The 12,101-nt window shown below is 40.3% G+C and overlaps 1 protein-coding gene across 1 annotated transcript in view; it reads left to right on the top strand.

Annotated features, from left to right (window-relative positions):
- ZC3H8 (zinc finger CCCH-type containing 8) overlaps positions 1-10,270 on the top strand; it is a 17,321-nt gene extending 7,051 nt beyond the window's left edge. Inside the window, exons 3-9 of the mRNA XM_019662913.1 lie at positions 928-1,156; positions 2,038-2,171; positions 3,709-3,831; positions 4,228-4,339; positions 5,741-5,850; positions 6,735-6,773; positions 9,764-10,270. Of these exons, the coding sequence (XP_019518458.1) occupies positions 928-1,156; positions 2,038-2,171; positions 3,709-3,831; positions 4,228-4,339; positions 5,741-5,850; positions 6,735-6,764 (738 nt within the window). The 3' untranslated portion in view covers positions 6,765-6,773; positions 9,764-10,270. The remainder of the gene's footprint in view (positions 1-927; positions 1,157-2,037; positions 2,172-3,708; positions 3,832-4,227; positions 4,340-5,740; positions 5,851-6,734; positions 6,774-9,763) is intronic.
- Positions 10,271-12,101: the final 1,831 nt, after the last annotated feature.

Raw genomic sequence — 12,101 nt, 5'->3', positions numbered from 1 at the left:
ACGGTAGCCCATTGCAACCCACTGCCAAAGGGGCTGCCGCCTACGCGGTCGCCAGTGACTCATGGCAGCCCAGCTCCAGGTTGAGCTGTTGTTCAGCATCTTAGCTGTAAAGGGCAGTGTCACTGGCCCTCATATGTGGGATCTGAACCGGGGCCATCTGGCGTCCCAAGCCAGCTCTTAACCAACGCGCCACTCGGCCGGCCCAACAGTATCTTCTAAAAGCTGTATTGTTTTGCTTTTCACACTTAAGTTTATAATCACCCAAAATTGATTTTCTGTGTATACTACGAGGTAGGGGGGATTTTGTTTTACTTTTTTTGTTGTTCTGGCATCATTCGTTGGGTGGAACGGACTGTCTTTTCCCTCACGGGTCTGTAGTGTCACCATTGTCAAAAATCAAATGTTCATATTCAGATAGGTCTGTTTATTCGCTTCCACTCCACTGGTTTACTTGTCTATCCCATCCTGTGAATTATGGGAAACAAGAATAGGCTTTGGTAGCTGTGATACAGCTTAGCATGCTGGGTTTTTTTAACAAAGTTGCTACAGTTTACTTGCAGTTATGAAGTGATGAGTTATTAAACCATTCAAAGTATAGTTGATGCAAAGAAAAAATAAAATGTGAGCTATAATACCGTAATTCCTTTATATCAAATAATTAGGATTTGGGGGCTTAGTCTTTTAATTGAGTAAAGTATATACAGTACACAAATTCAGAATCGTCCCTCAAATTATCTTTAAGGATTTTATTTGAATTCTAGAAAATTACAAATGCATAAGAGTGGAAAGAATAGAATATAAACCCCCATGTACACATTACCCAACCTCAGAAATGATCAATTCATGGCCAGTCTTTGTTTCTTCTTCATAACCAGATTGTTTTGCATTGTGCTAGGTTTTTAAATTGAAATTTTCATTTTTACTTAGTTTAGGCACTTTGGAAACTCTACATCACCGAAGAGTTTGCTACGAAGAAAATCAAGAAGTAAGGACTATGATGTATACAGTGATGATGTCTGCAGTCAGGAATCAGAAGATAATTTTGCTAAAGAGCTTCAGCAATACATACAAGCTAAAGAAATGGCAAAAGCTGCACAGTCCTCACCGTTTCCTGAAGAAGCCATGAAGAAAGAGGGAGTCAAGGGTACCCAGAAAGGTAAAGTCTACCTGGGGGGCCATCACGTATCCATGTCTGTAAGGGGAGGGAGGGCTTCCTCCTGCATTTCATCTCACGATAAGACCATGGATTTTCTCTCAGATGTGAGCGTGCACAGCCTGAGAGACCCCGAGGCCTGGCCACTCGGTGTACAGACGCTTAGTTTGCAGGAAGAGCTCAGAGTTCAGGAGGATTATCACAGGCCGTGGCTCCTTTGAACGGGAGAATGCTAAGTACCGGGGCCCTTAGGATAAGGACAAGATAGGTCTGTTTGTACTGCTGTTGTCTGAAGAGGAATTGACTTAGTTAATGTCAGGGCTGGTGGGGTCAGACTACACAGACATACATTGTTTTAGATACTTCAATGAAATTTAGCCTAAGATATGAGGACAAATGACAAATCTTCTCAGTTTACTGCTTTTTCCCCCTTTAAATGTTTGTCTTTTTAAAATAGGTCATAGATAAATTTAATCTACATGAAATGTCTTCAATGAAAAATCCAATAGTAATATATGCAGTTGGTTTAAGCATTTGCAGCTTTTGCTATAGTAGCACTCTGGCAGGCCCTACTTAGATCCAGCAAACTCCGAACGCTTTAGATGGATCTGCCTGGTGGCTAGCAAGATTGATTTCACTCATTATCGTGTTTCTTTCCTGACGATACACTATATATTTTTACACAGAATGAATTGGGGTCCAGAATATATTGGTTTTCTCTGTGGTCTCCAATCCCAGAGCTTCTAGAAAGACAGGCCAGCATCATGCCCATTTCACTCGCTGAGCAGGACTCCCTCCTCCTGGGTTGTTGCAGAATGTATACTTCTGAAGTAAACTGCTGTTGCACTTTTATGACATCTTTGAAATTAACTTTCTGTTTTCAGCTATTAAACAAAACAATAAAAAACTTAAAGCTGCCCGCAAGAATGGTAAACAGAAGAAAATGAAGCGGAAATGGGCTGGCACTGCAGACGGGGGCTCAAACGCGCCACCAGGGAACAGGGGCTCACAGGAACAGGTAGGAGGACGTACACATAGGTCCACGTGGCAGAGGGCACCAGCATGCTCTTGGATTTCTGTCTTACCCTCGGTGACAAGCCACAAAGTGAGGGCTGTCGGTAGGGAATTCCCCTCCCACTGCAGTGGGCTCTGCGTCCTCCCTCTCATGCAGGGGCTGCACAACCACTTTTAGCCTCAGTCGTGTGTCTGTAGCCCCGAATGTATGCCCAGAGCCCATGACTTCTGAGTGCCGTGCTGTCAGTGATGGAAAACTGATGGGTACAGGGAAGCAGGGAGAGGATGCAGTAACCGGAGCACACTTCCAAGGCCACACGAGTTACAGTTCCTGCTCTTACAGTCCCTGGCCGACTGGTTCTTGGCGCCCTCTGAGCATTACAGATGAGTGTTTCTGAGCATTGGTCTTACCAGCCCCTCTCATCTCCCGGTACTTAGAGTCTGCTTTGTGGAAGTCCCACTTCTGGTCCGCATAGGTAAACAGGGTAGGACAGTAAGTGACTCCTGGACTCTGCTTTTCCAAGGGCTGCTACACTGGGTGGCAACCTTTTTTGTTAGGTTTGGTCATAGGGGACAAGTATGAAGTCTGGAAACTACTGGAAGTGCTGGATGTTAGAGATTGAAACATTTATATAAAACCTTGCTCTGCCTCTGTTTACAAATGAGGAACCTGCAGTTCTAGCTGAGGTGACTGCCCGTGGTCACGCAGGGCCAGGCCAGCCCTAGAACTGCGTTTCCTGACCCCCATCAGCACTCCCTTTCATTTGGTTTGCATCAACTCTGGTAATTATCCAGCCTAAGCCGACAGCCCTCCTTCATAGGGAACAAATTCTGAACATGTACGTTAGAATTTAATGATGTAATCAGACAAACCAAAGATTAAAACTGACACATTTAGGAGACACACTTGACGGTGCTAAGTGGAAACCTGACCTTATTGTGAAGCAGATCACATAACAGTACAGTGAGCTTCTTTCTATGCATGTCTGTCTTTCTAAAACTTCTCAGAAATAGTGTGCTGAGGCTGTAGCCACAGGTAACAGGCTGAAGGTCGTTCATGCTTCTGAAGAGCCAAGATGCTGCGAAGTCCCCTTTTTCACCTCCTCACCACCTGTGAGTGTGTGCTCCTAGTTATGTGTGTAAACGTGAACAGTCGGCGGACTCAGCCCACACCCCGTGAACATCTGGGTGACATTCAAGGGTGCGCTGCTTTCGGTTCACCTTATTTCCAGTTTTATCTCCATTGTTCTCAGGAGCCTTGTTCTTAGACTTGGCTTTTTATCACAAGTAGTAGCACTTTTTAAATTTTTTACTCATTTTTTAAAAAATAAAGGCAAAGTAGAATAAAATATTCAGATTGCTTAAATAGTGATGGGATGCTGTTGAAACTGACAAAACATTTTTCAATGGGTGTACACACATCTTACACATGAAGGCCAATTTAGAAGTCACTTTTTAATGTTTTAAATATGGTTTAACTTAATTTTGTGCAGTGGAATAAAATCTGTTTCTATCACTTAGTTTTGTGCTTGTTTTCAAAGGGTGGTGATCCCAGAGAGAAGCAGCCGCACATGCACATGAGTCAGGGGTTCATCAACCAGCACACTGTGGAGCGCAAGGGAAAGCAAGTGTGTAAATATTTCCTCGAAAGGAAATGCATTAAGGTATAAAAAAAGTGTAAGCAAACATATACTGAAACGTACAGTGCAGCAAAAACGTACTAACACCCACCCCAGTTTCCATTAGACACTCTAAAAGTGCCTTTAACACTGTTTCCTTCTGGAAAAGGTTTACTTAGAAGATTTTACTGAGATATTGTTTTATGTTTAAGAAAGTAGATAATTGTTTTTTAAAAGTTTGTATTAAAAATATTTAGGACTTAAGAAAATTTTAAGCAGATAAATGTGATGTGATATCGTCATAAGATAACATATTAAGGATTAGACTGTACAGCTTCTAAGACTTTTTTTCTGGAATTATTTTCTTATCTAAAGTTCAGTAGGAATTGTAAAGACTTAACAATGAGAAATGACTTTTCCTTGTTCCTTCTTTTGGCCCAGGGAGACCAATGTAAATTTGACCATGATGCAGAGATAGAGAAGAAAAAGGAAATGTGTAAGTTTTATGTACAGGGATATTGTACCAGAGGCGAAAACTGTCTGTATTTGCATAATATCCTTTATCACAAGATATGTCACTTTACTCTTCATGTATATTTACAGAAACATTTTAAATATGCATAATTTTGAATGAAACCAGTGTTTTAGCTATGGAAAAATTATATTATCCAAGCCCAACTCAGTATTGAAGGGATTGAATGGTACATAGATATTTATTTCCCCCCAAGTAAGAAAAGAGGAATTCTCTAGAAATTCTCTCAGGTTCAGGAGACCTGTTCAAGTCCCAGAAAGACTGTCAGAATTTCAGCTGTGACATTTCATTCGCTGAATCTCTATTCATATAAGCCCTTCACATCAAAAGAGGCAGAGACTGCAGACCTTGGGAGTGCCGTACTCTGAGGAGGTTGGCTGTCCCTTAACTTAAAGGATAATACTTCAGTGCAGATGTCACCGACGTGCTGTAAAACCAGGGATGTGAACATGGGGGGAGCAGCACCTTTTGTCACCACAGAAGTGGTTTCCTTAAGTCCTTCAGCAAAAGAACTCTCAGACTCTAACTTGAGAATCTTTACCTTGAAAACAATGTTAACGTTGTATAAATTGATCCTGTTACAGAAAGGGTCCAGATTTATGAGACATGTCATTGTCATGGACTTGAATTCCTCCACCCCAAAAGAATGTTTTAAAAATAATCACATATCTCAAGGTCTGTTTCTTATATCAATGAAACGTATGTGTAGTCTGTAATAAGCACCAATATGAAAGCAGAAAGTGTCCTGTGATAGCCCATAAACTTGATTTACATAATCATCCTAAAATTAGGTTTTTTCCATGTAACCCAACTAATTCATTTGCTTATATTTTAAATGGGGAAGTCAATATTTCTACTAGTCAGAAAGGCCTTTAAGTAGGAAAAAGAAAGTTATTAATTTTTTTTTTTTTATTGGGGGGATGGGAACAGTACTGGGGAATTAGGGGAAGGGGAACAGACAAGTTGCTGTCGTTTTTTTGTTCTTCAATCTAGTTGTGGAGGACGCTGCTTCACTGGCCCAAGTTGGCACCATCATTGCGCTCTTCCCTGGCGAGGCAGATCAGTCGCTGGCTTCTGGACGGCCGCTCACTGCGGCTGCTGGCCGCTCACGCTGGCTGCTGGCCGCTCACGCTGGCTGCTGGCTACATATGGTAGCCCATGGCAACCCACTGCCACAGGGACTGCAGCCTATGCCGTCGCCAGCAACTCATGGCAGCCCAGCTCCAGGTTGAGCTGTTGTTCAGCATCTTAGCTGTGGAGGGCAGTGTCACTGGCCCTCATATGTGGGATCCGAACCGGGGCCCTCTGGCATCCCAAGTGAGTTCTTAACCATCGCGCCACTCGGCCGGCCCATAAAGTTATTAAATTAATACACTATTTTAGTTGGATTAAAATTGTTCTGTTCCTTAACATTTGGGATACATGAATATCCTTGCAAGTTTTACCATACAGGCACAAAATGTTACCAGGGAGAGCACTGCAAGTTTTCCCATGCACCCCTGACTGCTGACACACAAGAACTGTTGGCTAAAGTAAGTGCAACTTTAGTGATCTTATGTTTTTCTTTTTTAAAGATATGTTTGAACTAAGGGTGAGAATTTGAAAATGCTGTCCTTTAAGGAGATGGCCTCAGGTTAGCATGTGGCATGTGTTAGGACTGATATTCTAAGAATGACTTCAGTTTAGAATAGTATTATTCATTTGAGTATTTTTCCTCACAGCTAAAGGAAAATTTACACTCCTTCATTGCCGGTATAAAGTGGAATGTTCTTAAAACCTTCAATGTAGTTAGAAACATTAATAGCTAAGCTAAACAAAGTAAAACAAAGCAAAGAGGAGAAAGAGTCCTCCTGCTATACGCTTAGGAAGAAGTTAGGGGTCATTGGTTGCTAAACATTGTAGGTTTACATCAAAGAATACTGAGGTAGTTATTTCAAAGTGTTGTCTTCAAATATTCTTTCAGCCAATGAGAAAGGATAATTGAAAAATAATAGTCATTTATATTCTACCATTTCCCATTTGTTATTTGGAGCAAGTCTCTTCAAAGTTAAATTGAAATATAAGAATAAATAAAAGATTCTTTTAAAACCAAACCATACCATCTTGTGGCAGAAGTTTTTTGGACACATATGCAAATGTTAGAAAGTCAAAGGTGCTTATTTCTAGATATTTTTAGGTTGTAAAATATGAAGGTTACTCTGGAATTAGAAATCATACCAAATATTTGGTTGTTTATTAGTATGAAATTATATGGAAAAAAGTGACATGAAATTTGTTTTTCAGTTCTTACAGTCGATATTCAATGATTACTAGGATGAATATTATTGGGAACATGAGAAAATTACAAAACTATGATGATGTACCTGAACTAGACATTAATGCATAAAAATAATTATGTGACTTTTTTTCATATTAGGTTTTGGATACTGAAAAGAAGGCACCATGAAAATAAAAGGTAAAATTAGGACTTAGCACATTTCTTTTTCTCTGAAACATCTCTAGAAGTTGGCAAGGAAACATAAGACTTTTTCCTTCTCAAATAGAAGTCATTTTCTTTCCTTCCCCTCTAAAAAAATTATAAAATATTGGATAAGCATACATAGATACATATCATGCATGGATACATGCAGATACATAACGTGCATGGATACATATCGTGGGTCTCCAGGGACCTGCTTCCTCTTCCTGGCTTGTCGCTATCCTTTATATTTTTATCCTCCGCTTTTGTTTCTTTGTAAATGTACTGAAGGTACATGCTTCACTAAATAGTATATTTAGTTTTGCTTGTGTTGGATTTTATTTAAATAGTATCATATTCTGTATTAATCAGTGACTTAACTGTTAGCACTCAACATTGTTCTTCTAAGATTCATGTAGATTCATGCAGCTGTCATAATTTTTACTCCTATCGAGCATTTCAGTCTTTGAAAGTGTTATTTAGATATTCTGTTAATGATGGACACTTATGTTACTTAGGTTATTTTCAGTTTTTTAAATATAAACTGTAAATCATGTAATTAACCATGTGCATGTCTGTGATATAAATGTGTGTAGATGTCCTGGATACCCGTCTTCCCTACAGCACTTTTTACTCCCACCAGCTGTAAAAGCTCTCCTGTCGCTCCACACTTGCCAATACTCTATTACAAAGACTAATTTCTTTTTTTGTTTTTACCAATTTAGTGGGTATAAAAATGGTGTTTCATAGCTTTATTTTCATGAAGTTCAACATCTTATGTTTATTAGCTTTTAAGTTTTGTCTTTGATGAAATGCCATTTAATGTCTTTTGCCTGTGTTTCTCCTGGGCTTATTGTTCTTTATAAATTGGTTTTATATATTCCTGATATTTTCCTTCGTGAGATATGTGTGGCCAGTCTTCTCACATTTTGTGGCTGTCTTTTCACTTTTTTCGAGGTGTCTCAATGAGCCGAATGACTTACTTTGGCAATCTTTTGCTTTGTGCTCGGTTTTGTGTCTTATTTAAGAAATCCTTCCTTATTTAAGAAGTCCTTCCTTATCATGAGGCTGTCAAGTACTTTATTTATTTATTTATTTATTTATTTATTTATTTATTTATTTATTTTAGCTGAGTCATCCTGCCACCTGTTGGCAGCTCAGCGGCAGCTCAGCTCGGGCCAGGAATCCAACTGGCAACCCTGTTGCTCAGCGCTTGTACTCTTGAGTGAGCTCTTAACCAACTGAGCCACTCGGCCAGCCCTTGAATATTTTTCTTAAGTTTTACATTTATATTTTAATTATTTAGAAATTGTATCAGTTAACAGTTGCCACAGTCATGCTGTTTAACAAACAAAAAGACTCTCTGTAGCATGTAAAGATAAACATTTCTTTTTCGTGCGTCTGCAGATGGCAGAGTTGGCTCTCCTTGGCTCTCCAGCAGGCAGTCTGCGATGGTTCTGCCCCATGATTATCTTCCTGGGGCCAGTGGGCTAGCTGGGCATGTTCTCATGCAGAAGCTCAAGAGAGCAAGGCCCTGTTTGCATCACATTTACTTACAACCCATTGACCCTAGTCAGTCACATGGCCAAGCCCAAAGTCAAGGGGTAGGAAGAACACTCTACTTTTTGTATTTTCCATGTGGGAGAAACTGCTAGATTACATGGAAGAGTGGGGCTGTGGCTAGGGAGAAAGAAAGAATTAAAACTACTCATTCTTTTTTTAATGGGAAGGCTGAATGATATTCCATTGTGTGGATAACACTACATTTTGCTCATTCATTCGTCTGTCGGTGCTCACTGGGTTGCTTCCATGTTTTAAGTTTTGTGAGTGATGCTGCTGTGGACATGGGTGTGCAGATAACTGAATTGGTTGCATTTTTAATGAAAACTCTTACTAGAAAGAACAACTGAGGGGCCAACTGGTGTCTTTGGCTGTGGAGGTTTGGCAGGCACTTTTCCACAAATGAATGGAGTGACCCTGTCACTTCAAGGAAAACAACTGAAAATACTTATTTTCAATGATAAAATTCTGATTTTTGAGCAAAAATGACAATTTTGGAACATGTGACCTGCCTTTGAGCTTGAAAAGCTTTTCCTCTACTTACAGATTTTCTGGTGCGATTGGTGATGTTAAGGAATGTGAATTTTTAACACTGTATAATGAAACACTTGAAAGATCTGCATAAATTAGTAATCCAGCATTTTCCAAATAATGCATGGCAGCACAGAATTCCACGTGAGCGAGCCATCCATGCAACCTGCCACCGAGACCAGTGGGGGTTAATGTAACCGCAAGAAGCTCCTTCCTGGTTTCGGATTCTGCATTGCAACTGGAAATTTGTCTACATTTACTTTTAATATTCATTTGCCCATCACTTCATTTTTAGCTTTTCTGACTAAGTTTTAGGTTTGTTTCTTATATGGAGTATATAGTTAGGTTTTGCTCTGTGAGCCAAACCAGAAATTCTTTTCTTCTTTTGAAAAGTGAATTAATCCATTCACATTTATTGAGACGATTGAACATTGCTTTAGCTTCTGTCATTTTATACTATAGTTACTGTGTATATTTTATTACATTTGTGCATTTTCCCTCTCTATGTTTTTTTTTCTTTTCCTTAATAAATTTTACTTTCTTCATCTCATTTTTAGTCTTTTTCTACTTTGGTCCAATAACCCTTATTAAATTGCCATTCAAATCTATTCTTTCTTGTAATATAGTCTTTATTATGTATATTATTTTTTTCTTGTGTTATTTTTGAGGTCGGTCAACTCTTGTTTCATTAATTTCACTTTTTTAGTTCTGCTTTTAGTTTTTGAATTTCAATTTAAGTTTGTTTGTTTTTATATTCCCAAACAGGGATATTTAATTAAGTTTGGATTTTTATTTACAGTTTTCTTGTGCTGCATGTTTTATTTGGGGGTGGGAGTGGACGGCTGCATTGGTGATTTTCACCAGCTGATTGTGCTTTTTTTCTGTTTCTTCTGTAGCTTTGTATAGATGAAGAGTGCTTCTGTTGGTGCCTGTTCAGGACTCTTGAAGATTGGTGATTTGGACTGGTTTACCAGAGTCCTCATTTAAAGCACCTTCCTGTGTCATTAGAACAATGCTCAGCTTCTTTCATGGGTGACGTGGAGGCACAGAGTCTAGTGTACAAGTATAAGTGAAGGGGTTGGTCTTCAGCCGGTGGGACCAGAGAGGAGACGATGGCAGAGCTGCTGGCAGGGGAAACGCTGTGGTCTCTTCCACTTCATTGAATTTTCTCACTCAAAGAAGCAAGCTTAGGCCAAGCGAGTGTGGCTGGCATGGGTAATGGATGGAAGGTGAGTGTGCAGGGAGCCGTTCACATCATAGTCACAGCACTTAATGGTTGCTCCAGTGCTGTTTTATGGCTTACATTATGGCTCTGTGTGTTTGAATCAATTTCCTGTTGTTGGACATTTAAGTTGTTTTAATTTCTTGCTATTAAAAATAAAGTGGAACAATGTCTCTTGTTATACCATTCCTAAACCTGGAGTTCTTAACATTTTTGTTGTTAAGATAAAAGAATGGTTATCTGGTTATCTTCCTCATTGGTTCGTAAACTATAGTCACATTGCACACTTGTGTAAATGTAAATTTAAGAGTGTGATGATGTCTGTAACATAATTTTCAAGTACAAAATTTTCTAAACACAAATAATGAGATTCAGAATATGCACTTTTATATAGAGGTACTGATATGACTAGAAAAATGCTATGACACTGAAACTGTCATCATCATATTGTCTTATTTTTGGGGAAATAATAGCATCACTAACTTGTCCATATAGAATGCACCAGATTTAGTGATACTTTTTAGCAAAGTCCTATTTGAAAACATGAGCCAAAGTTATTTTGGTTGTAACCTAATCCTACTAAAGCAAGATAGGGAATGGCACATACTCGGAGAAAGGTGTATCAGACAGGACCTAGGAAAGGAGGAGCCAGAATAGACCCTGGGCCCTCAGGTTAGAAGTCTGAGCTGAGCGTGTGTGGGCCCAGCACCCATGGCTGTCTTCCCTGCCGTTGGCTCAGCCTGTGGAGGTGGCTGGGGTGGGGAGGCAGGCAGGGGAGCAGGGGGCAGGAGGGCGCACCAGAAGCTGCTAGAGGGGACAGGCCGTTGATAGTTTAAAAGGATCCATTATAAAAACCTTTAATAATTTAATGAAGTTTTCCAAAGGAGTGGTTTTATTACCTGTAGAATCACAACTTTGTATCTTAAAGATTACTTCCAATTGAAAGATTACTTCCAGGCCGGCCGAGTGGCGCGATGGTTAAGAACTGGCTTGGGATGCCAGAGGGCCCCGGTTCAGATCCCACATATGAGGGCCTGTGACACTGCCCTCTACAGCCCAGCACTGTTCCCATCCCCCCAATTCCCCAGCACTGTTCCCATCCCCCCAATTCCCCAATAAAAAAAATAAAAAAAAGAAAGATTACTTCCAATTCAAGATCCTGTCATATCCCACAGTGTAGAAGGTAAGTTGCATGGCAAAGCTGTGTGCAGCTTGATGTTGGCCAGTGCACACAGCATGCTGACAACTCCCCACATGCAGGCACTGTGCTGTGTTGTCTCATGCTCTTTGAAGTCCTCCTTTAAGCTTCATGATCCCATGAGGGCGGAGTGGGATCCATGCCTGGGACAGGAATGCAAGTAGGAACATTGACCTTCCATCTGTTCTGTTTTCCAAGCTTTGAAAATGCTTGTATTTAATTTTAGACAATAATTTAACAGTTTATTTCCTGATGATATGACCTCGTGTAGTTTAATACTGGTGAGGTATAAAAGTTTATATGTGAAGTTTATGTATAGGAAAAAAGCAGTTGTTATATTCCAGAAGGCAGGACCCATCTCACCTACAATATAAACTTAAAAGACCCAGCAGAGGTGTGAGGGATTGAAAAGTCAGAGAAGTTAAAAAGGCCCCTATTTTACAGCTATTATTTTCAAAAGGCAGACATTTGTGTCGGTGAAATCTCTCAACTTGTGTTCAGTCAAGTTGAAGGAGAGACACTCTCAGTGCCCTGTCTGCTTGAGGCAGCTGTCAGGGCTGAGGCCACTGAAACCTGAATCACCGCAGCCTTCCAGCCTGTTGGCCTCCATTTCCCATTTCTTTGCAGCTTGCTCTCTGCCTTGTTTGAGCCCATTCCCAGGGCCCTGCTTCAGCCCTGACAACAGAATGGAAGCCCACTTGTCTGACGGCTCTCTAGTGCTCTGTAGTGTGGCCATCTCTGCCCACTGAGCTTGGCTTCCTGCTGCCCTCTGCTGCTCTCCGCCCTGTTGGGTTTCCTTCTGTGAGGTGCGTCT

Source organism: Hipposideros armiger, unplaced genomic scaffold, assembly GCF_001890085.2.
Source record: "Hipposideros armiger isolate ML-2016 unplaced genomic scaffold, ASM189008v1 scaffold_382, whole genome shotgun sequence".
Taxonomy (NCBI): Eukaryota; Metazoa; Chordata; class Mammalia; order Chiroptera; family Hipposideridae; genus Hipposideros; species Hipposideros armiger.
This window is presented reverse-complemented; position numbering and strand designations above follow the sequence as displayed.